Source organism: Salmo trutta, chromosome 7 (genome assembly GCF_901001165.1).
Source record: "Salmo trutta chromosome 7, fSalTru1.1, whole genome shotgun sequence".
NCBI lineage: Eukaryota > Metazoa > Chordata > Actinopteri > Salmoniformes > Salmonidae > Salmo > Salmo trutta.
The window spans coordinates 15,971,220-15,998,080 of record NC_042963.1 but is presented as its reverse complement, the minus strand read 5'-3'; the positions used below and the strand labels follow the sequence as shown (position 1 = coordinate 15,998,080).

Here is a 26,861-nt window from a genome sequence, read left to right as displayed (position 1 = left end):
ATTATAATGACCTTGTTCACAAAAAATATTGTTCTCACATATTAGTGTTATTTAATTACACATTGTAATCCAAAAATGTATTGATAATCAACCCCAGATACTTGTACTCACTGACAACATCTGTGGCAGGACCACAGGAGAAAATTAAAAGGTGTCCTAGGCACCAAGTTCCTATAGTGTACTACCTAGTTTGTCTACATTGATATTCAGTTTCCATTGTTCAGACCAGTTAAAAAAATGTTTTTAACATTTAACTTTAAATTCATGTCATCTGCATATAAAATAACAGACACTCGTTCATTGTTTATACAGACACCTTTTCGAAGAGCTTTGAAGGCCAATGAGATCATTAACATACAGTGCCTTCAGAAAGTATCCATACCCCTTGACTTATTCCACATTTTGTTGTTACAGCCTGAATTCAAAATTAATTAAATAGATTTTTATCTCACCCATCTACACACAATACCTCATAATGACCAATTGAAAACATGTTTTTAGAAATGTTTGCACATTTATTGAAAATGAAATACGCTGGGCTTTGGCTGGGCCATTCAAGGACTTGTTCTGAAGCCATTCCAGCGATGCTTTGGCTGTACGCTTGGGGGCATTGTCCTGTTGGAATGTAAATCTTTGCTCCAGTCTATGGTGGTTTGCACTCTGAAGCAGGTTCTCATCAAGGATTTGCCTGTATTTGGCTCCATTCATTGTTCTCTCTATCCTTACCAGTCTCCCAGTCCCTGCCGCTGAAAAGCATCCCCATAGCATGATGCTGCCACCACCATGCTTTACGGTAGGGATGGTGTTAGACGGATGATGAGCTGTGCCTGGTTTTCTCCAGACCGCGCTTTGCATTCAGGCCAAAGAGCTACATTTTTGTCTCATCAGACCACAGAATCTTTTGCCTTATGCTTTCAGATTCTTTAATGTGCCTTTTTGCAAACTACAGGCGTGCTGTCATGTGCCTTTTTCTCAGGAGCGGCTTCCGTCTGGCCACTCTCCCGTAAAGCCCAGATTGGTGAAGGTCTGTAGAGACTGTTGTCCTTCTGGCAGGTTCTCACATCTCAGCCAAGGATCTCTGTAATTCTGTCAGAGTGGTCATTGGGTTCTTGGTCACCTCGCTGACCAAGGTCCTTCTTGCCCGGTTGCTCAGTTTGGTCGGACAACCAGCTCTAGGCAGACTCGGATAGTTCCATATTTTTTCAATTTCCTAATGATGGTGACCACTGTGCTCTTGGAAACTTTCAACACTATGAATTGTTTTTTACCCTTCCACAAATATATGCCTCATCACAATTCTATCTCAGAGATCAAATTACATTTCCTTGGACTTCATGGGATAGTTTCTGCTCCGACATGCACTGTCAACTGTGGAACCTTATATAGACAGGTGTGTTTCTTTTCAAGTTTTCAAGATATGTAACTTTCAAAATACAGAAATCAACCCCCTATGATGCATTTTGCATTATATGGGGATGATTTCTGTATTTTGAAAGTTACATATCTTGAAAACTTGATTGCTGACAAGCAAAACATTTTGGGACTATGTCAACAATGGACTAATGAAACAAATACCAAAAGATTGTTTTTGGGTGGAGTTTTCCTTGAATGTGGTCAAAAGCTTAAGAGAAATCAATGAAAAAACAGAAAGTGGACTTTTTTCCCCCTTGAATCTATGATTAAGGCAGCTCTGTTTCTTTCTGAACCCATTTTGCTCATCTGCTATGATATTGTTGTTTTCAGCCCAGTGTTTAAGTGCGGTTAAACAGAACACAACAAAATAGTTTAGACATTATACAGGGCTATACCATGATATTTTATTGGGATCCTTTTGCCTTCTGAATTGGGTATAGTGTTGATAATGCAGTATTTCCACATCTCTGGGATGACAATAAAACAATTAAGTGCCTTGAGCCACTAACACTGGCTTTGATGTACTGTGATGGGCTGTTTGGAACAGGCTTGCAATGTAATTTCTCTATCTAGTACAGTGTGCTTATCAGGCTCCATCAGGCCCTAGGACTTCCCAGGAGATTAACTGTCAGCGTTCACTAGCCCGACTAAGTTAGTTTAAATGCCAGAAAGCCTTTGGGTCAGATGCCTTTTGGGTCATGAATGTTTTCTTTTGTTTATGCCACCAGGGCTGCCATTTAGCAGTCTGGACTGAGCGGTCAAACTTTCCCTGATTGAAGCCTTAGTTCACACCTTCAGGTGGGCAGGCTTTCCATTCGTCCTCTGCAGAGCACAGGCAGTGTTTTCACCTGACCGCCAGGCTTTTTCTTCCCCTTCCTTCTCTTATTAGACTTGTCAGACTTAATCACAATGTCCCTGTGCAGGATCTGGTCCCACATCTCCAGCTTTTAAAGCCGACTTAGGGTAAATCCAGCGTCTGTATTGGCCGTACAGCATTTACTGCGATGCAGCCTCTGCAGAAGTCAGGTCATTCATACTTATTGCGCTTCGCAAAGCAGAGCAGAGCTGTTGTGAAGAAAGTTGTCAAGGAAGTGAGTTTGTGTTTATACAGGACGTTCTGCCCCTACCTGCTGTCAACCAATCATGTCAGTGTGGAGCTACTGTATAGTAGGTTGGGTAGATCTGTAGGAAAGCATGTAATTTAATCCCTTTTTTAATTTAATTATAACCTCTACGGGATCAGTCTCTCTGAACCGGGACAGTTGTTGCTCAATATGTGATAATGTGACTAGAAAACGTTGTATACAACAGCCAACTTTCCGGGACATAGACATGTCTTATATGGGCAGAAAGCTTAAATTCTTATTAATCTAACTGCAGTGTCAAATTTACAGTAGCTATTACAGAAAACAACATGATATTGTTTGAGGATAGTGCACAACAACAAAACACTTATCACGGCAACTGGTTTGATACATTCATCTCTGAAGGTAAATAATGTACTTACATTCAGTAATCTTGCTCTGATTTGTCATCATGAGGGTCCCAGAGATAGAATGTAACGTAGTTTTGTTTGATAAAATCAATTTTTATATTCAAATGTAGGAACTGGGGTCTACAGTTTGACCCCACTGCTGTCTCTGGCTCCACACCCAGCCCACCCGGCCATCTAGATGTGTGTGAAGGTTCGTGTATAAGCTAATGATCCATCATGTTCGACATTCCTGGGAGTGTGTAAACATAATTTTTTGTATTAGCATAGCATTGTTGTATGTTCTCTGTAGTTGTGTACTTGAAAATGTATAAATTGACCAATTCGGCACATTTGGGCAAACTCCTGGCAGACTTGATGCAAAATATTGTGTAATGAGGTAATTCATATTGTGTAATGAGGTAAGACTGGATCAGTCTGACACTTTGCACCGACACTGCTGCCATCTTGTGGGCAAAATCTAAATTACACCTAGGATCCTATCTTAATGTATGGCCTTTATCTTGCATTTCAAAGATGATCTGAAAATGCATGTTTTTTTGGTTTGTATTATCTTTTACCAGATCTAATGTGTTATTTTCTTCTACATTAATTTCAGATTTCCACAAACTTCAGTGTTTCCTTTCAATTGATATCAAGAATATGCATATCCTTGAAAAAATGGTCCGATCCTTAAGAGGCAGCAAAATGTAAAAAAAAGTTTAAAGGGGTGGACTTTCTATAGGCACTGTATTGTGTGCAGATGTTGCTCCTTTACTTTCCAAGGAGGAATTTTTGAATTGTCTAAAGTTATTATTTTGAAGGCAGAAACACTGATTTCTCAAAGGATACACATCTCCTCTGATTCAGTAAACAACTGTTCAGATTCTCCCTCACTCTCCTCTCCCCGCATGCATCACTCTTCTCACATTGAAATTCTATTCATTTCTGTAGAGCAAGAAAAATTGTCTCCTCAGACAAATTAATCAGTTTGCAGTTAAAATCCAAGAGCTCCAAACCTGCCAGCTATCTCTACCTGTGTCAGTTATATTTTTACAGCCATGCTGTCAGATCTGTTTCTAGCTTCCTTAGTAGATTAATTTCTGCAGATATTCATTTTAATTATACCACCAAAGGCTGCGACGGGAGCCTATCTTATTAATCTCTTAACTGAGGAGTAAACTCGGAGCAGTGTTAGTTATAAATAATTCAATGAGATTTTAAACCCTCAATTAAGTCAAACAGCAGGGAGAGAGGAAATCCCTTGGTGGCAGAATCATTAGTAGTAATAGGTGACATTTTTACCACTGCACAAAATGAAGGCATTAGCCATAAAGCCCTCGGAGACCCTCAGTGGTGACCACAGTTACCAACACAAAGACATTTAATTTAGCAATGGGGGGGTCGTGACGTGGACTCGAAAACATATGTACAGGAGCTTGTAAGGTATGGCGGATGAGTCGTGAGGGCTAGAGTATAGAATACCTTTCATGTTTCAAGGGAGCATGCCAAGTAGTATAGTGTTGAAATGAACACTACCTCGATTCCAAAGTGGTCATGTTGTAGTATTTGCAGTGTGCTTAATTTTATCTTCTTATCGCTGTAGCAGGAAAGTAGCTTTAGAAACTGATGCACTACATAGAGGCGAAGTCATTTGGTTTTCGGGTTTGAGTTGGCCAAAGACAATACAGTATAACCAGTTCATGTGATCGCATTTCAGTCAATTTCAATGTCTAAATAACATCCCAACTCCCTCTCCTCGAATTCCTCCAACTCTGGATCGAACTCTTTTAGAGATGCTTACGGATGCTTCCCGCCCAGATGGGATGCTAAGTGGTTTGACAGTGGAGCTGGGGTTAGTGGTTAGTCTCATCAACCAGGGATCCACGGGATGGGGTCAGGAGTGGGTTTGGCAAGGCCCTGCTGAGTGACACTCTGTTCAGGGGCCATGACAAGGCTGACCTTTTTGGATGCCCCCTGCCCCAAAACACACACATTCCATTCGTATCCCAGGTGAACAAGGCAATTATCTCGAACACCCATCAAGATAACGTGTCTTTATCAGTTAGCTGCTCCATGAGTCACTGAACCATGGAGTATTTTTGTAGGGCTTCTATTTATGTTTATAACAATGTGCACGTTGTGTTCGATTAAGACCTAACCAGGTGAGGGGGGTTCCTACTAATCAATCAAATACAAGGGAAAACCCTTAAGCCTTGTTTACACTGCAGGCCATAATGCTTAAATCAGTTTTGCTTTACAAATCCGTTTTGGAATATTGACTGTCCCAAACAGGAAGTTACAAGTGACCAAATCGGATTTCTGTGTGATCAGACAGCAGTCATTTGCTGAAATGTCAAATTTAACTAGGCAAGTCGGTTAAGAACAAATTCTTATTTACAATGACGGCCTACCAGGGAACAATGGGTTTTTACCTTGTCAGCTCGGGGATTTTATCCAGCAATCTTTCGGTTACTGGCCCAACGCTCTAACCACTAGGCTACCTGCCGACATGGCTACACTAGTTGTCATAGTAATGAAGGATGTGTGCGCTGTGGTGTAGGGTGATTAGTGGCGGTGCTCATGCTTCCTATCACTCAGAAGTTATGTAGCAAGCTAAGGTGACAACAATGCCGGCCTCGGATGTTTCCCAGTTGCTTTGAATGTTCAAAATCATAGTGTTAGAACACTTTTTAAAGCCTCAAAGGATAAGATTATCCAACTTTCATAATGAGTCATTTTGACCAGCCACAGCAGTCAACTAGCTATCTAGGTAGGTAGCTGTTTAGCTTTCTAGCACATTCACTAATTTGTTTAATAAGCTAGTTAGCTACCACATGTTATTGTCAAACTGTCAACAGAGTAGTTAGCAAGCAACAAGATATGCCAAATAACAGTCTAAACTACTTGAGTGCAAGTAAATCCGATTTAACCGTTCAGACAAATGTTGTCTGGCCAGGAATCAGATTTGTATTTGACTTCAAACCACCTACAAAGGTAATTTCCACTGTGGCTTGAAATATCTGACTCCATTAGGTTTTGGCTATTTAGACTTCAGGAACAGGGGATTTGAGTCGCTTCAAACTGCCAATATGAACAAGGCTTAAGATACTCAGCCTTCCAGAAATTGAGTTTGACGCCCCTGCAATTGAGGCATGACATGAGTTGACGTAAGTTCCCCCCACATGCTTTCTTTGAATCACTGAACAATTTGCTAAACTCACCTCACTGCACCAGTGTTGCCTAGCTCTGCATCGCTCCTGGCTAACAAAATAAGATTGAACTCAAGCCAATCAGTTGTTGATAGCAGAGCAGGAGGCTGTTAGCCTACCTCCTCCATCTTTATCTAGCAAACTCCAGTTTTTCCTGCTTTACAATTTGCCATCACTCTTTATGTGGTGGACTGTTATTTCTTTCTCCTTACTGCAGTTCAAAGGAACACGTCTTGGCTGTTCTTTCCCCGTTAGCAGTACATGCCAGTGGCAGCTACATCTGTCACCACATCTTTATCTAGTTAACTCTGGCCAATTTCCAGTTATCTTCATAAAGCCTGGCTCTCTCTTTCTAACTGCAGTTCAGAGAAACTTGGCCTAGAGAGTTGGCAGCCCGTCAGCAGCCGTGTTACCCCCGATGTGCTGAAATCTCACTCTGGCTCAGGAAATGGCTTTGCTCTCGACACAAACACATTTGTTTTGTTGGTTTGTGGTTTCCTCCCTCCCAGAGACTCTCCGACGCAAAATGCTTTTGTTCCGCACCATTAGTCCCCACAAGGAGCCATGATTCTTCTCCATCTGCTGTTCATGCACTAGTAGCTCTCTGTACCCCAAGATGCCTTTGCATCATCCCTCCAAAACGGGATCAAACACAATCAGTGACGCGCGTTGTCAATACCGGCTCCTCTGTCTGTCTGTCTGTCTCTGTCTCTGTCTCTGTCTGTCTCTGTCTTTCTCCAGCCTCTCTAAACTACTGTCTACCCTAAATATTTAGATCCCTACTCCCTTTGAGCTCCAGTAAGCATTTTTCCACTTTCAGATGTCGTCAGGAAGATGTTTCTTGATAAAAGTAGCTCATGCTTGTTTTGCTGGAATCCAATGCCCCCCTGTGATTTAGATGGTCCAATAATAACATGTCGCTTTCAACATTCTCAGATCGTGCCTTATTTTATCTGTCCATCCAAAAGCCTTCATGTCACGGAACATCATGCCATGTGCAGGCTTTCTTTCATAGTGGTCCTTACTAGCCTATGAAAGTTTGGGATGTGCATATCACTCATACACCGTGTGAAGAGTCTGGGGATTCTTTGAGGCAGAGAGGCCAGTACAACCCCCTCACAGATCTTGACCCTGTACACAGGTGTAAACCGAACCCAATTATCTTCTCTCTCCCTGAGGAGTATTAGGCAAGCTAGCTAACCTGTTATACTGAGGGGCCAAATAAAAGATTAGCCTACCCTAATAGGAAATGCTACATCCAGATGAGACCCTTGAGTGAGGCTAAAACCTGGACTTCATGTACCATCATCCTCCTCTCCCAGACGTCATGACTACCAGCAGACAGAATCTGAGTGAGTCTGCAGTTAAAGCCCCGAGGAAGAAACATCCATTCTGTGTAATTATAGAGGTTAATAGTGGCTGCCTGCCCTGAGCTGGGCATAACACCTGCATGTTTAATACAACTGGAGCCCATGTAAGGAGATTACCACGAGCTGAATCAACCTATATCGTTTTATTGTTTAATTTCTTGATTTACCTGGGTTCCATATTGCGTTTTTTGGTATGTTATATGTTATATCAACTTTATCATTTTCATGGTTGTATCTACTGTACATACGATGAGATGCAAAAAAAAACTGTTTCCCAGAGATGCAACGGCGAGATTAGACTCTGGGGTCATGGGTCGTTGGTAAGTTTATCAGGAACTATAACAAAGTGCAATGACGGTAAACAACTGCATTAATTAGCTACATTAACTTAGCAGCACTACATTAGTTGTATTTTCTTCCGGGTCCTTATGATCCCTGGTTTACACTTGCACAGGGCTTCCTGAAGAGCGAGCGGGTGTCCAGGATGGTGCAGAGCGGCGGCTGTTCGGCCTGCGACTTCCGTGACGTCTTCAAAAAGAACATTGAGCGGCGGGTGCGCAGCTTGCCCAAAATCGACGGCCTGAGCAAAGAGACAGTGCTGAGCTCCTGGATCGCCAAGTATGATACCATCTACAGGGGGGATGAGGACCTGCGGCACCAGCCCCAGAGGATGCACCTCAGTGCCGTGTCTGAGATGATCCTCAGCAAGGAGCAACTGTACGAGATGTTCCAGCAGATTCTGGGCATCAAGAAGTTTGAGCACCAGCTGCTGTACAACGCCTGTCAGGTGAGCGATGGACCACATGCACGAACACATAAACACTTTTTCCCCCACCTACATTTTTATTGTTATCTATTTCCAGATTGTTGGAGGTGTTGCCTAGGTAACCACACAATGATTCATGCAAGGATACATTGTATAATTACGATGCAATGCGCCCAATGTCCAAGTAATATACTATTGGGGATGTTGGAGTCAAATGTCCTTTAATCACCAGCTAATCACAGGTCTCTTTGAAGACATGTCTTTAAGGTCAGGGGCTGATGAGACTTTTTAATCAGAGTGCTCTCCCTCACCATGGCCCTGTCAACTAAGGCAGGGGTGTCTTTCCTCCCCTTTACCTTTTACCAGGGGGTCTTCCATGGCCACCAATTAGTAGTAAGAGATGGCTGGAACTAGTTGGCATATGTTGGTGTGATCAGTGGTTACAGTCATTTGTAAACTGTATACGGTTTGGGCTTATTCATCTAAAGGGTATATTTAAATACATGCCATTGCTGTCCAAAGTTTTGACTGTTACTGCATATTATTATTATTTTTTATTATCATCCATAATGTGCTGTGAAGAACCTGATAAAGAATACATGTTACTACCAGTGTCACTCTGCAGTGAAATGTTCATTAAAATGTGTTATACAGTTCCTCCCGTAAATTAGATTTAGGCATTTAAATGTCAGTCCTAATGGCTTTAAAGGCTGATAGTGTTCCCATGTGTAATACTTTGAATGATTTCAAATAATGAGACCTGCAGACACTAGACCTTGGGATGTAAACAAATGTGTGCACAAAATTTGAGAGAAATAAGCTTTTTGTGCTCATGGAACATTTCTGGGATCTTTTATTTCAGCTCATGAAACATGGGACCAACACATGTTGTGTTTATATTTTTGTTTAGTGTATTTAGCAATCTTATTGTTTAGGGGAAGAAGCTGTTCAGGAGCCTTTTGGTCCCAGACGTAGCGCTCCGGTACCGTTTGCCGTGCCGTAGTAGAGAGAACAGTCTATGACTTGGGTGGCTGGAGCCTTTGACAATTTTTAGGTCCTCCTTCTGACACCGCCTGGTATAGAGATCCTGGATGGCAGGGAGTTCGGCCCCAGTGATGTACTTGGCCATACGCACTACCCTCTGTAGCGCATTGCAGATGGATGCTGAGCAGTTACCATACCAGGCGGTGATGCAGCCAGTCAAGATGCTATTAATGGTGCAGCTGTAGACATTTTTGAGGATCTGAGGGCCCATGCCAAATCTTTTCAGCCTCCTGAGAGGGAACAGACGTTGTTGTGCCCTCTTCACAACTGTGTTGGTGTGTTTGGACCATGATAGTTCCTTAGCGATGTGGACACCTAGGAACTTGAAGCTCTCGGCCCGCTCCACTACAGCCCCGTCAATGTGAAAGGGGGCATGTTTGGCCCGTCATTTCCTGTAGTCCACGATAAGCTCCTTTGTCTTGCCCACGTTGAGGGAGAGGTTGTTGTCCTGGCACCACCGTTGTGTTATCGGCAAACTTGATGATGGTGTTGGAGTCGTGGGTGCGGCCACATAGTCGTGTGTGAACAGGGAGTACAGGAGGGGACTAAGCACCCTCCCCTGAGTTTCCCCTGTGTTGAGGGTCAGTGTGGCGGATGTGTTGTCGCCTACCCTCACCACCCGGTGGTGACCCGTCAGGAAGTCCAGGATTCAGTTGCAGAGGGAGGTGTTCAGTCCAAGGGACCTTAGCTTACTGATGAGCTTGGAGGGCAATATGGTTTTGAACATTGAGCTGTAGTCTATGAACAGCATTCTCAGATAGGTGTTCCTTTTGTCCAGCTGGGGAAGGGCAGTGTGGAGTGCAATAGAGATTGCGTCATCTGTGGCTCTGTTGGGGCATTATGCGAATTGGAGTGGGTCCAGGGTGTCTGGCATGATGTTGTTGATGTGAGCCATAATCAGCCTTTCAAAGCATTTCATGGCTACAGATGTGAGTACACTATGGGGCGGTAGTCATTTAGACAGGTTACGTTGGCATTCTTGGGCACAGGGACTATGATGGTCTGCTTAAAACATGTAGGTATTATAGACTGGGTCAGGGAGAGGTGAAAATGTCAGTGAAGACACTTGCCAGCTGGTCAACACATGCTCGCAGTACACGTCCTGGTAATCCGTCTGGCCCTGCGGCCTTGTGAATGTTAACCGGTTTAAAGGTCATACTCAGATTGGCTACGGAGAGCGTGATCACATAGTTGCCCAGAACAGCTGATGCTCTCACGCATGGTTCAGTGTTGCTTGCCTCGAAACAAGCGTAGAAGGCATTTAGCTCGTCTGGTAGGGTCACGTCACCGGGCAGCTCTCGGCTGGGTTTCCTTTTGTAATCCGTGATAGTTTGCAAGGCCTGCCACATCCGATGCGCGTCAGAGCAGATGTAGCCTTTATCGGTTCATCGGAGGGCGTAGCAAGATTTCTTCCAGTGTCTGGTTTAGTGTCCCACTCCTTTAATCTTTTCACACTTACCAACACAGGGGTGTGATCATTCTACAGTGGTCCCTGTAGCGTACGATCAAACCGATGTGATTAGAAAGCTTATTTAGAATGGCCAGTTTCGAATGACGCAACAATCAGCATTTGAGTTGGCCATGAACACAGTCCTTACAAAGTTATGTCCAGAATGTGAGCAGTATTTTTGGATGCAATGTTCAGACATTCACAGAAGTATCTACAGCATAACACAATCATCCAAACTGTAAAAAATGTAGGCTACATTTGTCCTAGCGCTAACTGAGGAAAGATTGACGTAACACAATCGGTCATATTTTTATACCTCTCGGCTGACTAATATAATTAATCACATCAAGGGTGAGCTCACCATTGAACGAAATAATTGAGTAAAACACTATCTAGAAATCGAAAGTAATCCGATGTTGGGTAGTTTCTGCGCTCCGCCATGCTTTTTTTCTCACAGAAAGCAAAGATAATAAGAGAAGACAAGTTGAGTTTTGTGTGTTTATAGTATGCATGTTGAAGGGGGTGTGTCGTCTACCATCATTCACATCCCACCATTCACTTCTGGAAGTTCTCAAAAAATTAGTGAACCCTTACTCACCTCATTTTGTTATAACATCTTTGGTCCGGCCGATTACATGACACCCAGAATGAATTGTATGTCAACAAACATGGCTCCACACATAGCTGGAATTAGCTTACCTCATCATAATCAATACAACCTTCAAAAAAGTATTTTACACACATATGTGCCCATTACAATCTATCCAAGAATCGTAATGCATGATTTGTCAATATTACTTGAAACCGCGAATAAAAGAGTAAATATATCAATAATTACCACACAAAACATTTTCTGATAGTGATTTATTGATACAAGTGGCGCGTGCTGGCAGTCAATCACGTACCCTCTCACTCCCACTCTGAGCCATTCAGTGTTGTTGTTTAGTGAACTAAGCTGTAGCATTAGCAATGTCTTTCAAAAGGAGCCAACTCACAAATGCGGAAATTCTGGAGATTTTTTCAATTCTGACAATGAGTCTGAGTATGAAAGTCTGGAATTAGATTCTGACAGTGACTGTGAGGAGCTGCCCCCCAACCTTGTAGCCATTGAGAACCCTAAATCTGAGGACTCCTTGTCCACTGACAAAGTCCCAGGTTCCTTTGAAAATTCTGGTGGTGATGGAAGCACACCGACAGTGGATGAAGTGCAGGAGTTCTGTGGTAGCTGGAAGGCCGCCAGCCATTTCGCCCCTACTGGCCCTGCTGTTTACTTTGAGTCCCAGTCTGGAGTGCAACGTCGCTTGCCATTTCCATCTGAGGCAGAGTGCTTCAAGTTGTTTCTGACAGAGGAGCTGGTGGGAGACATAGTAGAGGAGACCAATCTCTATGCCTTGGAGCTACAGGAAAAGAGAGAGCCAGGAGTGAGGGGGAAACTCGCTAAATGAGTGACAACCACAATTAGTGAAATGTATACCTTCCTGGTGACTGTCCTTCTTATGGGGATAGTAAAGAAGAACTCCCTAAGAGAATACTGGAGCACAGACCCTATGTTTGCAACTCCCATCTTTGTCACCTCTTTTCCCAAGACTGCTTCCTAGTTCTTCTGCGATACCTGCATTCGTCAGCAATGCTACTGCCATCCTAAATGACCTGTTATACAAAATAAGAAATGTTTTTACCAGCCTGAAATCAGCATTTGGTCGGGTCTTTGTGCCATACAAGGACCTATGCATTGATGAGTCCCTGATGTTATGGAACGGTAGGCTGGCGTTCCGTCAATATATTCCGTCCAAAAGGCACAGGTTTGGGGTCAAGTTCTTTGTCATGTGCGACATGAAGACAGGATTTGTCCAGGACATTATAGTTTACACAGGGTCCACCACTGACATCCAACATTTTGAGGGGTTTGGGGTGTCCGGGTCCATGGTGATGACCATGCTGGCTCCTCATCTCAGCGAGGGACACACTTTTTATGTGGACAATTGGTACAGCAGTATGCTCTTCAACAGCACAGGGGCCTGTGGCACAGTCCGGTCGAACAGGAAGGGGATGCCGACATTCGGATGCAGAGAGGGGAGGTTGAGTTCAAAGAGAACGGTCAACAGCTGGCAGTAAAGTGGCATGACAAACGAGACATCCATGTCCTCTCCACTGTCCATACAGCAACCATGTCAGCCACAGGGAAAGTGGGACCACCTGACGGGAGAGAAAAATCAAACCAGACTGCGTGCTTGACTATGACCTCAAAATGGGGGCACTGGATAAGGCGGACATGATAAACAGTTTTGTGGAATGCACTCGGAAAACGACCAAGTGTTATAAGATATTTTTCCATCTGATCGACACTGCTGCGCTCAATAGCCACATAGTTCACTTCCAACTAACAGATGAGATGATTACTGAACAAGGTATTTTTTGTAATTGGACATACAGTTCACATACAGAAACTATTATAATGTAATAAGGCACTTACTTTGATAGAAAAGCAGCCTGTCTGTAGTGAACCCTCCAGCACTGAGATGCTGTGCCTTAGACCTCTGTGCCACTTGGGAGTCATAAGGCCAGGGTAGCTTCAAAATGCAACACAAGCTAAAACTTATCTGACGCAATTAGCATTGTTTTACAAAGCTAATAGAAGAATGTAGCTAGCAACATAAGCACAATTGAATATAACACCATAAAGGTTATGAAAGTCATTTGAAATTGACAAGTTGAAAACAGCCTATAAATAATAACAGGCTGCATGCCTTGGTTTGATGGCAGCGCGGATTAAATGAGCTGTTGCGTAACAATCACATTCTGGAATGGAGAGAACATTACAACATCACGTGCATAAAAAAACTCACGCTGGGGTGACCGTTAGAGATATTTGGAACTCACATATGAAAAGGTTAAAGCGGCAGCTCTAGCCTTTAGCTCAGTGTGGATGTTGCCTGTAATCCATGGCTTCTGGTTGGGATATGTACGTACTCAAATCTAAATTATATTTTGATTTGTTTAACACCTTTTTTGTTACTACATGATTGCATATGTGTTATTTCATAGTTTTGATGTCTTCACTATTATTCTACAATGTAGAAAATAGTAAAAATAAAGAAAAACCCTGGAATGAGTAGGTGTGTCCACACTTTTGCCTGGTTATGTCCATAGATACTGAGAGCTAGAAAATTGTATATCAAACACTGCAGTTGTGGAACAATGGGAAAGTTATTCTGCTTTGAAAGTTGATACATTTGTTACCCCACATTTGAGAAAATGGCCCTTGAATGTTTCAGTATACAGTACATACTGGAGAGCTCTTCTTTGTCTACACCTGTTCAGCATCTTTCACACCCTCATAACCCCACCCATCTCTTTAAGGATTCACATGTGAGGCCATGTTCTAAACAGAGTGAGTAAGGTAGTGTAGTAAACAACCAAAGATTTCAAGACTAAAAGTGGTGAAAGTAGTAGCAAAAATACACTTTATCTGTAATCATCTAGCGAAGTGGTCTTTTGTTTAGACATGTAGCTTGCTAGCTAGCTAAACAATGAACCTAATGGTGCTTTGAGGACAACTGGGAAAAATACTGTATGAGATCAAATCATGACGTCAGTGATCTTCAGGTTGGAAAGTTGGGACTCTAGATAGAGGCCCGAGTACCCGAGTTGGATGACCGTACACAACTATTTTTCACAGTCGGCGCTCATTTTGTTCAGAGTTCCCAGTTGTCTTGAATGCACTGAAATCGGAAGTCAGAGATTTCCGAGTTCCCGGTTGTTTTGAGTGCGGCAATCAATCCCAATTTATACTGATTGTCATAGCTAGCCACCATGCATTAATCTGCAGGTTGCTAAAGCTAGCCAACTAGGTTTAATGTTAGCTAGCTAGCCAAAATTAGGCTACAACTAGCAATGTAAATGGTTTGCTGAGATACAAATAATATTACTACACAGATCATACACTTAATGCTAGCTAGTGAGCCACCGAGCAAACATTAGCTAGCTAGCTAACAGTACTCTTTAACTTGCAATTAAAACAACTTTCTGACTAAATTTGAAATGTATAATATCTGAAAATGTAGCTAGCGAGACTCATGTCACAGATGCCATGGTTGCCCTTAGTTTGAAGATGTAATCAGGAGACGGGTTTTGTACAACAGCCTTCTGTTCTCTTTTCGAATCTCTTTGCGTATATGCAATCAAATGCCAGAGTTTTATCCATCTCCTTAGCTATCATACTCTGCTTCCACCAGGCATTCCACTGATTTCAAAACTTGGTCAACTTCTTCTGTGACAACAACACTGTTGATCTCCGTTTCTTCCCAATCACTGTCATCAGAAGACTACAATGTCTGGTTGAATGAAAATGATTTGACCTGAATTAGGGATTTCCTCATCGTCTGATTCATTTTCAGAGTCAGTGAGAGTCAGCATAGCACGATCGTCCTCTAGAAAGTGGAGAGTAGTAGCAACACTTTTGCAGTTTTTCATGATATCTTTCAAATAATCTGTGGTAGAAAGGATTATCTACACATACAGAGCAGCTCATGTTATAGACAGACGCATGCTACATGGCAGACCAATCCGAATTCATCTCTCGGCATGTCTAACTCATCCATTAACTCAGCCAATTATGGCTAACGGGAAGGTTCCTGTTTTTTCTGTGGCTAAACCAACTAGGCTCATAATTTTAACAATTTTATTTGTATTTACAGATGGCATACAGGTTTGTTATTTAAGTTTGTTGTTTACGTTTAAATGCCTTTCCTGTGAAGTAGTGACTTGCGACATATGCCTAGTTTCCTGAAACAAGTCACATTTTGCCTCAGCTGGCCATCTATTTGAAAGAATAGTTTCTGAAAATACCTCAAGTTCCACTAGAGAAAATCCTTTGTTCACCTCTAAACAGATAGCAGAGAATGATGCACTTCCAGGCATTCACTTTCTATGTCAATTATGTATTAAGTGCCTTGCAAAAAAGGCACTTAAAAGGTACTAAATCCACAGGAGTTGATGCGCTTGATCCCTTTCTACTGCAGCTTTCTGCCCCGAAGGCCTTTAATACTGTCGGCCATCCTCTACTCATTCAAAGGTTGTCTGAAATGGGCCTTGACCAGGCATCTTGCAAGTGTTTTGGGAACTATTTGTCTGACTTAGGCACAATGTGCGCTTTCTGACGGTATCAAGTCAAGTTACCTCAATATTACTAAAGGTGTCCCACATGGGTCGATTTTGGGACCTGTCCTCTTTACTATTTATATAAATAATATTGGTCTATCCGCAAAAACCTGTAAAACTCATCGGTATGCAGATGACACTGTTGTGTACGCTATTGCCCCTACAGCTGACCAGGCTATGTTGGAGCTGCAATCTGATTTCGTCGCCTTGCAGGAAGACCTTGTTGACTGAACATTTGTACTTAATGTTGGAAAAACTAAATGTATGCTGTTTCCTAATTCTCGTATAAATATTTCAGAAGGCTTACTTACACACTTACACATTGGATGGTTCTTTCATCGAGCAGGTTCACACCTATAAATATCTGGGCTTTTGGATTGACAATAATTTGCCATTTAAAAAAACATACGGATGAGCTAGTTAAGAAGCTGAGATTCAAAGTAGGCTTCTTTTTATAGAAATAGAACATGCCTCTCCCTAACAGTCAACTTTCCTGCCAGTTCTTGACACCATTTATCGGAATGCTTAAATCTTTGGATGCCGTCTACCATAGCGCCCGTCGCTTTATCACAGGTGACAGTTTTAATACACATCACTCCATCCTATATCAAAAGGGTGGCTGGTCCTAATTAAAGTCCCGTAGATCACTTCATTACTCCCTTTTTGTTTTCAAAGCTCTACTATACAATACTAACTTCACTGTTAAAGGAAAGAAATATGAGACACCAAACCCATTCACAGGAATGGTTAACTCTCAAGGTTCCACTAGTACATACCAATCTAGGTAAATGATTTAACGAAAACTGTTTAGATTGAATGTAAATAATTGTATTTGTGGTGTTTGAAGCTGTAGTGTTGATTCTGTAATTTGTAGTTTATTTTATTTTGATTGATAATTTTGAATGTGTTTTATTGTTGTCCTCGGGGCACCATTGTAAATTAGACCCTGGTCTCAGTGGGTTCCCTTGAATATATCAGAGTTAAATAAAACATTTAGAAATACAGCTGTTAGATCTTAATTTGACCAGTATTCTCGCAGCGAAAATAATCCTGCGCAGCAGGATTTGATCGTTTAGTCCATAATGTTACTTGATCTTTGGTTAGGCTATTAACTAGCCAAAATAGCCTATATGAAAAAAGTGAAATCCTGTTAATATAACCTTGTCTTAGTACAGATTTTCAGTGAATGTATGTAAATCATGAAGCTCATCTGCATTCCTATGGTGCAGGAAAATTCTCAGCAAAAAAATGTGATCAAATTAAGATTCTACATCTGTACACACACCTTCAGTACCTCAGCTTTATTTATTCTTCTTGCAGTGCTCCCATTACTTGTCTCCTCTGACACAGCCTTTCTAATTTGCACCATTTATGTGACAACAAGGCATATGAAGCTATTAATCAAAGCCATCAGACAGGTTTGATGTCGACACATCTAAACTTTTGATCCCTTCTGTCAAGGACTCGGCAAAGACTCGGAGATGCCAATCCGGTCTCTGAACTTTCTGAACTCAAAAGTTGGACTGGAGGAAGAGGGAGTAAGGCCAAGGGCCTTGATGGAGGAAGGCTTTGGATATTATTCTGGATTTGATTACGTTGGCTGACCGGCTGTATGTATGTCTGGGCAGCTTCATGGTGCCTGAGAGGCACATGGAGAGAGAGAAAGAGAGAAAATTATAAGCAGAATGGAATCAGGAAAAATTGTGAGTGAATAAGAGGATGAAGAAGAAAAAGAGGGCTATCTAAAAACAGAGAAAGATGCAGAGAGCGAAAGCAAGAGAGAATGAGGGATGAAAATAACAGAAAGCAGTGAGAAAGAGAGCTGACTAGCGGCGGCTGTCTCGGAGAGCCAGCACTTTGCAGCGTGTGATAATTTATTAGCCTTTTCAGACAGCTCACCTACTCGCTCGCCTCCGACCACTAACGAGAGACGACAGTGGTGAACACGGCCAAACACAAGGATGTGATCATTAGAGATGGGGGGGGGGGGGGGTTGTCAAGCTATCTGTTCACACACTCCCTCCCGCTCACTCGCTCTCTCACTCTCTCACACACACACACACACACACACACACACACACACGTCCGCCTGCTGTCTGTCACTTCACCAGGGGTTGCCACCCACTCAGAGCAACTGCAGTCCTCTACCTGCCCACCTGAGCAATCTCATCCCTTTGTTTCTCCCTCCCTCTCACTCCCTCCATATCTTTCTTTCACTCCACTGTCTTTTTCACTGTCCCTCAATAAATATTTGGCTTAAGTCTTATGGCTTATGTCATTGTCTTTATTGAGGTCCCTCTCTGGCTTTAGGTTATTACTGAGACACATCAGAGGTACAGTATCTCAGAGATACTATAGGCATTTCAGTCTTCATACAGCTTGTGCAAAACACTCCAAAAACAGACTTGTGTATAAACGGAATGCCTCCTGAATTAATGTGTGAGTATGGAGGGAAGGTAAGCCTATGAGGGAGAGAATGAGCGAGAGAGCAAGCGAGAGAAAGAGGCTCAATTATAGGCAGTCAAACAAATCGAACGTATGATAGAGTGTACAAGTCCCTCACACCCATATCAAATCCTTAATCAGGTTATTGTCACCCAGACCAATCTCTGCCCATTCCAAACACATCAGAGCTCTCGCCTCTCTTGCTCCAATTCCACACATTAATGCAGGGTTGCCAGATCAATAGCTGGGAGAGCCTAATCAATGGGTCTCTATACAGAGCATTGATCCAGAGAGAGGCATCCAGAAATGGCTGTGCTGAGTCTAAGATGACGCTAGGATGCATAGCCGTCGTTTTACAGGCTCCTGACCAATTCTGCTATTTATGTGTTTGTTTTTGTTGTGTTGATCATAACTTTTTTTTCCCTGACCGAAAAAAGCTTCTGGACATCAGAACAGCAATCATTCACCTTGATCTGGACTTCTACTTTTACTTCAGTGAGTCTTCGGCACAGGACATACTGCTCACCTTGGCCCTAATCCCGACACTCGGAAGAGGAAAAGATGTCGCTATAGATGTCGCCGTGTAGGCACATTGATGAGACTACGGCAACGATTGAATAAGCCACCCCTACACTCTGTTCTATTGGCGAACGTGCAATTGCTGGAGAACAAACTGGACGAGCTTCGTTCGAGACTATCCTATCAACGGGACATTGAAACCTTTTACTGCAGTGGGCTAAATAAGGGTCACACAGTGTTTTGAAACAAATCTACTTTGAAACAAAAGTATACACCTCACACACATGGTTATGGGTTTAAAAAAAGAAGACACCTGTACCATGTCAGATATAGTTGAGATGTATTCAATTTTGAGTTTGCATCCCAATATTACACTTTATATACAGTACCAGTCAAAAGTTTGGACACACCTACTCATTCAAGGGTTTTTCTTTATTTTTACTATTTTCTATATTGTAGAATAATAGTGAAGACATCAAAACTATGAAATAACACATATGTAGTTACCAAAATATATTTTATTCTTCAAAGTAGTCACCCTTTGCCTTGATGACAGCTTTGCCCCCTCTTGGCATTCTCTCAACCAGCTTCATGAGGTAGTCACCTGGAATTCATTTAAATTAACAGGTGTGCTTTGTTAAAATGTAATTTGTGGAATTTATTTCCTTCTTAATGTGTTCGAGCCAATCAGTTGTGTTGTGACAAGGTAGGGTTGTTCTACAGAAGATATCCCTATTTGGTAAAAGACCAAGTCCATATTATGGCAAGAACAGCTCAAATAAGCAAAAAGAAAGGACAGTCCATCATTACTTTAAGACATGAAGGTCAGTCAATCTGGAAAATTTCAAGAACTTTGAAAGCTTCTTCAAGTGCAAGTGCAAAAACCATCAAGCGCTATGATGAAACTGGCTCTCATGAGGACTGCCACAGGAAATTAAGACCCAGAGTTACATCTGCTGCAGAGGATAAGTTCATTAGAGTTAACTGCACCTCAGATTGCAGCCCAAATAAATGCCTGATAGAGTTCAAGTAACAGAGACATCTCAACATCAACTGTTCAGAGGAGACTGTGTGACTTCTTGGTTGAATTGTTGCAAAGAAATCACTACTAAAGGACACCAATAATAAGAAGAGACTTGCTTGGGACAAGAAACACGAGCAATTGACATTAGACTGGTGGAAATCTGTCCTTTGGTCTGATGAGTCCAAATTTGACATTTTTGGTTCCAACCGCCGTGTCTTTGTGAGACGCAGAGTAGGTGAACCGATGATCTCCGCATGTGTGGTTTCCACCGTGAAGCATGGGGGAGAAGGTGGACCAGTGTGGGGGTGCTTTTCTGGTGACACTGTTTGTGATTTATTTAGAATTCAAGGCACACAACCAGCATGGCTACCACAGCATTCTGCAGCGACACGCCATTCCATCTGGTTTGCGTTTAGTGGGACTGTCATTTGTTTTTCCACAGGACAATGACCCAAAACTCACCTCCAGGCTTTGTAAGGGCTATTTGACCAAGGAGAGTGATGGAGTGCTGCATCAGATGACCTGGCCTCCACATTCACCCGACCTCAACCCAATTGAGATGGTTTGGGATGAGTTGGACCGCAGAATGAAGGAAAAGCAACCAACAAGTGCTCAGCATATGTGGGAACTCCTTCAAGACTGTTGGAAAAGCATTCCTCATGAAGCTGGTTGAGAGAATGCCAAGAGTGTGCAAAGTGTCATCAAAGCAACCGGTGGCTACTTTGAAGAATCTCAAATAAAATATATTTTGATTTGTATAACACTTTTTTGGTTGCTGCATGATTCCATATGTGCTATTTCATACAATGTAGAACATAGGAAAAATAAATAAAAACTCTAGAATGAGTAAGTGTGTCCAAACTTTTGACTGGTACTGTGTATCCAATGTAAAAAACAATGTTTCAAATGTTGCTACATGGGATCGAGCCGGTTGGTCAGAAATGGTTATTAAAAGCACCACAAATGTGTTTTTTGTCTTATGTGGCTGTCATAACCATTGAGGGTTGTAGTGTTTAAAAAAAAAATTCTATCAAAGATTTGACCACTTTCCAGAATTTAGCTAGTAAGACATATATTCCTCAAATGTCTGAAGGACTGCCAGTCAGAAGTAGAATCAGTCCATCTAGCTTTAGCTCAAGCTAAGTTTCTTCCATTAAATCTTTCAGACAATTCATGCGTGAACCACGAGTTAGATCTGTCCTTTACCCTCAATCTCTCATATGGGGCATGCTTATCTGAAACAGAGTTAAACAGAGAGGTAAAACATTTAAGGGCCTGATGAAATCAGATATAGGGGACACACCCTCCCAACCATACAACCCCAGGTCATACAGAAAATGTTGCTCATTGACAGTTCAAACATTTCTGTTTGTAATAGTTTATGGACATGATTTAGGTAGCTTAGTATCTCTAATGCAGGCAATGGGACAATGGTCACTGAGCTCATTAGCAAAGATTCCATTGACTGTATACTTATGAGGGGTGTTTGTCAGAATGATATCCAAAAGAGTCGATTTTTCAGGGTGTTTTAAGTTGGGCGGGGTTGGTTTAGTTATCAGTTGAGTACTATTTAGCTCAGTACAAATATCTTTCAGTCTATCTGATACTGGCATCACCCATCCAGGTTAAGATCACCCAATAATAATAATTCAGATTTAGCATTGTTAGACTGCAACTCCCACATTTAGAACAAGACATTCAAATTGCTTGGGGACAGAGGTGGCAATACTCACAGCAACATGTAAGTTGTTATTTATGAATACCCCCACCTCTGCCAGCTCTGTCAGATCTATAAACATTATATCCATTCAGACACATCAGAATCTGTAATAGACTGTTTCAAACAAGTTTCAGTAATTATCCAAATGTTTGCGTTAGTTTGAGAAGCCAGAATTACAATAAGATCCATTTTCGAAATCAAACTTCTGACATTTACGTGAATGAGTCCAAGTACACAGCTGCGGGATTTCAGATTCAAATTATTTTCCACGGATATAAAGTTCTATATGCATCATCATTGGAAAAACAGCAGTGAGACATGAAAGTGACATTTGTGAAGTCCTTTGTGAAGTCATTTGTGAAGGATTTAAACTGTGTGTGCCCCAATGCCTGTCCTTCTGCCTGTGTTATTTAGTCAACCGTTATTCACAGCCATCCCCACCCCTGTAACCCGAGGATTTAGGCATGCAGCCAAAAGGGAAATGACTGCTTAAAATCTTGCCTTTCTGTCTGATGTTTCTTGTTTTGTTGGAATTGACCGATGCCAGAAGGAACATGTAATTGAATTAGCAATATAGAAGTTTTTCACGCTGAAGGTTAATGAGAGACAATATATCCTTCTCGTTTGTATGCCTTCTTTATGGGGGGCTGTTGAAATTTTAGGATATTTTGGATGTTTTGTGTCAAGACTAGTACTTGTAAATGAATGTCATTATGTATGGCTGAGTTTTACATCTGAAGCTACTAATTAGAGAATCCCTTTCAGATGAATGGGCAAATTTCATTGGTTGCAAACAGCACACGATGTGTTCAGTTTTTGTAATTAAGCCATATTTATGCTGTGTCGCTGCACATTACAAGTTATTGTGACGGTTACATTTCCTGGATGGAATGAAAATACACTGCCTTATTTACTAAATAGACATACATTATCAATGAGAGCTGTTGATTTTCTGTTTTATATGTCTAATTATATATCAGGAATGGATATAGGTTATGTAATTATTATAATTTATGTTTTTTGTCAATGTTTATCGTGAGTAATTTAGTAAGTTTTCGGTGGGTATGCTAGTTCTGAACAAAACATGCTAATGTAAAAAGCTGTTTTTTGATATAAATATGAACTTGATTGAACAAAACATGCATGTATTGTATAACATAATGTCCTAGGAGTGTCATCTGATGAAGATCATCAAAGGTTAGTGCTGCATTTAGCTGTCTTCTGGGTTTTGTGACATATATGCTAGCTTGAAAAATGGGTGTGTGATTATTTCTGGCTGGGTACTCTCCTGACATAATCTAATGTTTTGCTTTCGCTGTAAAGCCTTTTTGAAATCGGAAAATGTGGTTAGATAAAGGAGAGTCTTATCTTTCAAATGGTGTAAAATAGTCATATGTTTGAGAAATTGAAATTATAGCATTTTTAAGGTTTTTCTTATTTCACGCCAGGCGCTACCATTGGATATTGGTGAGGCGTTCCGCTAGCGGAACATCTGTCCCTAACTTAAAAACAGCAGTGTCTGACACTTACCAAAACATACTGACCAGCTCAAATACACAGACACGTGCTATATGGTAGACCAATCCAAACTCATCTCGCTAGCGGAACGCCTGTCCATAAGTTAAGAATGCAGAGCAGCGCTTTATTACAGACAAACTTCTCTCAGCCTAGTACTGTTGTATCAATATGTTTTGACCAGTGTTACTCCAAGCAATTTAGTCTCCTCAACTTGCTCAATTTCCACATTATTCATTCTAAGATTTAGTGAATGATTTGTCCCAAATACAATGCTTTAAGTTTTTGAAATATTTAGGACTCATCCCTTGCCACCAATTCTGAAACTAACTTTTTATTTTTTTTGTCATTTAGCAGATGCTCTTATCCAGAGCGACTTACAGTAGTGAATGCATACATTTCATTAAAAAAAATTATCTGTACTGGTCCCCTGTGGGAATCGATCCCACAACCCTGGCGTTGCAAACACCATGCTCTACCAACTGAGCCACATGGGAACTGCATCTCTTTAAGTGTTTCTGTAATTTCAGTTGCTGTGGTAGCTGACGTGTATAGTGTTGAGTCATCCACATACATAGACACACTGGCTTTACTCAAAACATGTCGTTAATACATTTTGAAAAAAGTAAGGGGCCTAGACAGCTGCCCTGGGGAATTCTACCTGGATTTTGTTTGATAGGCTTCCATTAAAGAACACCCTCTGTTCTGTTAGACAGGTAACTCTTTATCCACAATACAGCAGGGGGTGTAAAGCCATAACAAATATGTTTTTCCAGCAACAGACAGTGATAAATAATATCAAAATTCACATTAAAGTCTAACAAAACAGCCCCCATCATCTTTGTATCATCAATTTCTGTCAGCCAATCATCAGTCATTTGTGTAAGTGCTGTGCTTGTTGAATGTTCTATCCCTACAAGCGTTCCAAAATTCTGTTGTCAATTTGTTTACTGTAAAATTACATTTTATCTGGTCAAACACATTTTTTTCCCAAAAGTTTACTAAGGGTTGGTAGCAAGCTGATTGGTTGGCTATTTGAGCCAGTTAAGGGGACTTTACTATTCTTAGGTAGGGGAATACGTTTTGCTTCCCCCCCAGGCCTGAGGGCACACACTTTCTAGTAAGCTTAAATTGAAGATATTGCCACTCTCATTTTCCATATCATCTGCTATTATCCTTAGTAATTATCCATTCAAGTTGTCAGACCCAGGTGGTTTGTCATTGTTGATCGACAATGAAAAAAATTCACCTCTTCCATACTATGTAGAGTTATACCCAGCAGTTTAGTCTCCTCAACTTGCTCAATAGCCACATTATTCAATAATATATCTAAACAAGGTTTAGCGTTAAGCGAGTGATTTGTCCCCAAAATTATGCTTTTCATTTTTGAGATATCTTTTGCCAATAATTGTGCGAAAGATCAGAATTGGGCTGCCTGTGTAAACGCAGCCAATCAGGTTTGATCAGGCGAAGGGGGGTCAGCCACTATGGAGGAGCTACGCTACCAATACAAATCTCTAGATGACCAGACACCTTAACAACCTAATTGGGGGTAACTGACCTCTTTGTGGTGCCCGCATGCAGTGACAGCCACCACATTAGGACTTCAAGATTTAGAGTTATTTCATATTGTTTCACTGATATCCTGTGTGGAGAGGTTTTATTTTTGGTTGTCAAAGGAAAAGTGTGGCTAATGATGACTTTGTGGGCGGTTTCACCTGATTCAGTTAGCACACACAGCAACATACTGGAAAGCATTTATACAATGGATGTTCCATGAAATATAACTCATAACTTTTTCTCAAATGAGATGACATTGGCTCACCAACAGGTAGAGATTAGCTTTGTGTTTCTCTGCTTCGATCAAACTCCACCTTTCCGATCCCACACAGATTTTTCCTGATAAGTACATGAAATGACCATTGGACTGCACCTTAAAAATGTCACTTGTTAAGTTTGAAGCAGTTGGTTTGTTATGTCTGTATGTGTGTTTTGTGAGTGGGTAATGAAAATCCTGGCCAATGAAAGCCCCAGTTGCACATATTTCTGTGCCAGCCATTCCCCCGTTTCTAGAGAAGAAGACTCCCTGTTTATCTTAGAATATCAATGAATGTGCTCTTGGAAAACTGCCTAGTGCATGCACATTTCTGTCAGTCCACAAAAGGAAATCCTATTATGTGTGCTTAGAGCTATACATTTTTTTGCCAAATTAAAAAAACGTTATTTGGTCAACACCCCATGTCTTTTCATTTATTGTCTTACTTTCTTGATCAATCTTTTGATTGGTTGATTAACACTCGCCTTCCTGGTCTGTGGTTTGTAGCTGGACAATGTGGACGAACAGGCAGCCCAGATCCGCTCAGCTTTTACCGAAACAGAGGCGGGGGTGGGGGGCGCTTTGTTATTGTTTCATTTAAAGACACACTCAATCTATTTTAACTTTTCCTGTAGATAAACAATAACTCACGTTTAATACAGTAATGTAAACACAATTAAGGGTAAAAAATATGTTTTGAGAAAAATGTTGTTTTTTACACTACTGCAAACTTCAAGGAGTAGACCATTCAAGGAGTTGATCTGATGGTGCCCTCTGATGTCATCGGCCTCCCTCCTTGCATGCGGTGAGAATAGAGGAGCAATAGAGAACAATAGAGAAATGGCCCACCTCCCCCTACTTGTGCCATGTCATGAGGATACCTGGACCACCTATTTAGATGTGCCTTTTGTTAAGTAAATTAGGTGATGAATGAAGTGAAAAGGATCCTATTCTGGAATCTCTATGTCTTAACTTTGATATTGAACACTGCATTGTTGAGGAAGAGCTTGCAAGTAAGCATTTCGCTGTACTGTTTACACCTGTTGTATCCTGTGCATGTGACAAATACACTTTGATTTGATGTTTAATCCTGAGGGTTGGAACCTTTTGTGTCTTTCAGGTGGGGCACTCAGGGGGACTTCACTACGACGCACCCGTTACCCATGGTCAAAGTGAAGCTGTTTACAGAGAGCACGGGGGTACTGGCCCTTGAAGACAAGGAGCTGGGGAGGGTAAGACACCAACACATACTGTACATCAACCTATTAAGATTGATATAATTCACTATCAATATCAGCCACTTGATATCAGTTAGTATTTATATCAGATACTAGCAATTAGAATGACCCAATCATTCATTGGCTTGGCAATGTAACAATGTAGCCCAAACAGTAATGTACCTAGGCTAGTTTTTCCCATGACATGGATGCCATTGAAATATTTGAGACATGCATTGTATAGAATGTGCAAGAGCTGGAGCTGTTATTCTACCGGAAGAGCCCCCTCTCTCTTCTCCCCATCACTATCTCTTCCTCTTCTTCTTTCTAAGAAACAGATGGAGACTCCCATTGAGACACTGATAACACTGCGACACTAACAAAACAATGAGCACCACTAAGCTCTCTCTCCCAGTCAGTGTTAGAGTGGGTGTGCCACACACATGCAACATACATACTGTGTACACACACACATGCGGAATACAAACAAGTGACAGCGTGCATACACACACATTCTGCCAACTTATTGTCTTTCATTTTTTCTCTTTCATTCTCCATTTTCTTCTCTCTTTGGTCAAAAGTAATTGCTCTAAAAAGTCTGTCCCCCTCCATTAATCTAGTTTTTCTCCTTCTCTCTTGTTTTCCTCACCCTCGCTAATCTCTGTTTCTGCCTCCTTCTCTATCCCCCTCCCCCCCTTTCTCTCTGTCTATTTCTCTCT

At 41.5% G+C, this 26,861-nt stretch overlaps 1 protein-coding gene across 1 annotated transcript in view; it reads left to right on the top strand.

The window, feature by feature from the left end:
• Positions 1–26,861, top strand: part of LOC115197785 (calcium-dependent secretion activator 2-like) — a 207,765-nt gene that overhangs the window by 60,274 nt on the left and 120,630 nt on the right. Inside the window, exons 3-6 of the mRNA XM_029759577.1 lie at positions 7,921–8,253; positions 25,433–25,495; positions 25,926–25,938; positions 26,021–26,157. Of these exons, the coding sequence (XP_029615437.1) occupies positions 7,921–8,253; positions 25,433–25,495; positions 25,926–25,938; positions 26,021–26,157 (546 nt within the window). The remainder of the gene's footprint in view (positions 1–7,920; positions 8,254–25,432; positions 25,496–25,925; positions 25,939–26,020; positions 26,158–26,861) is intronic.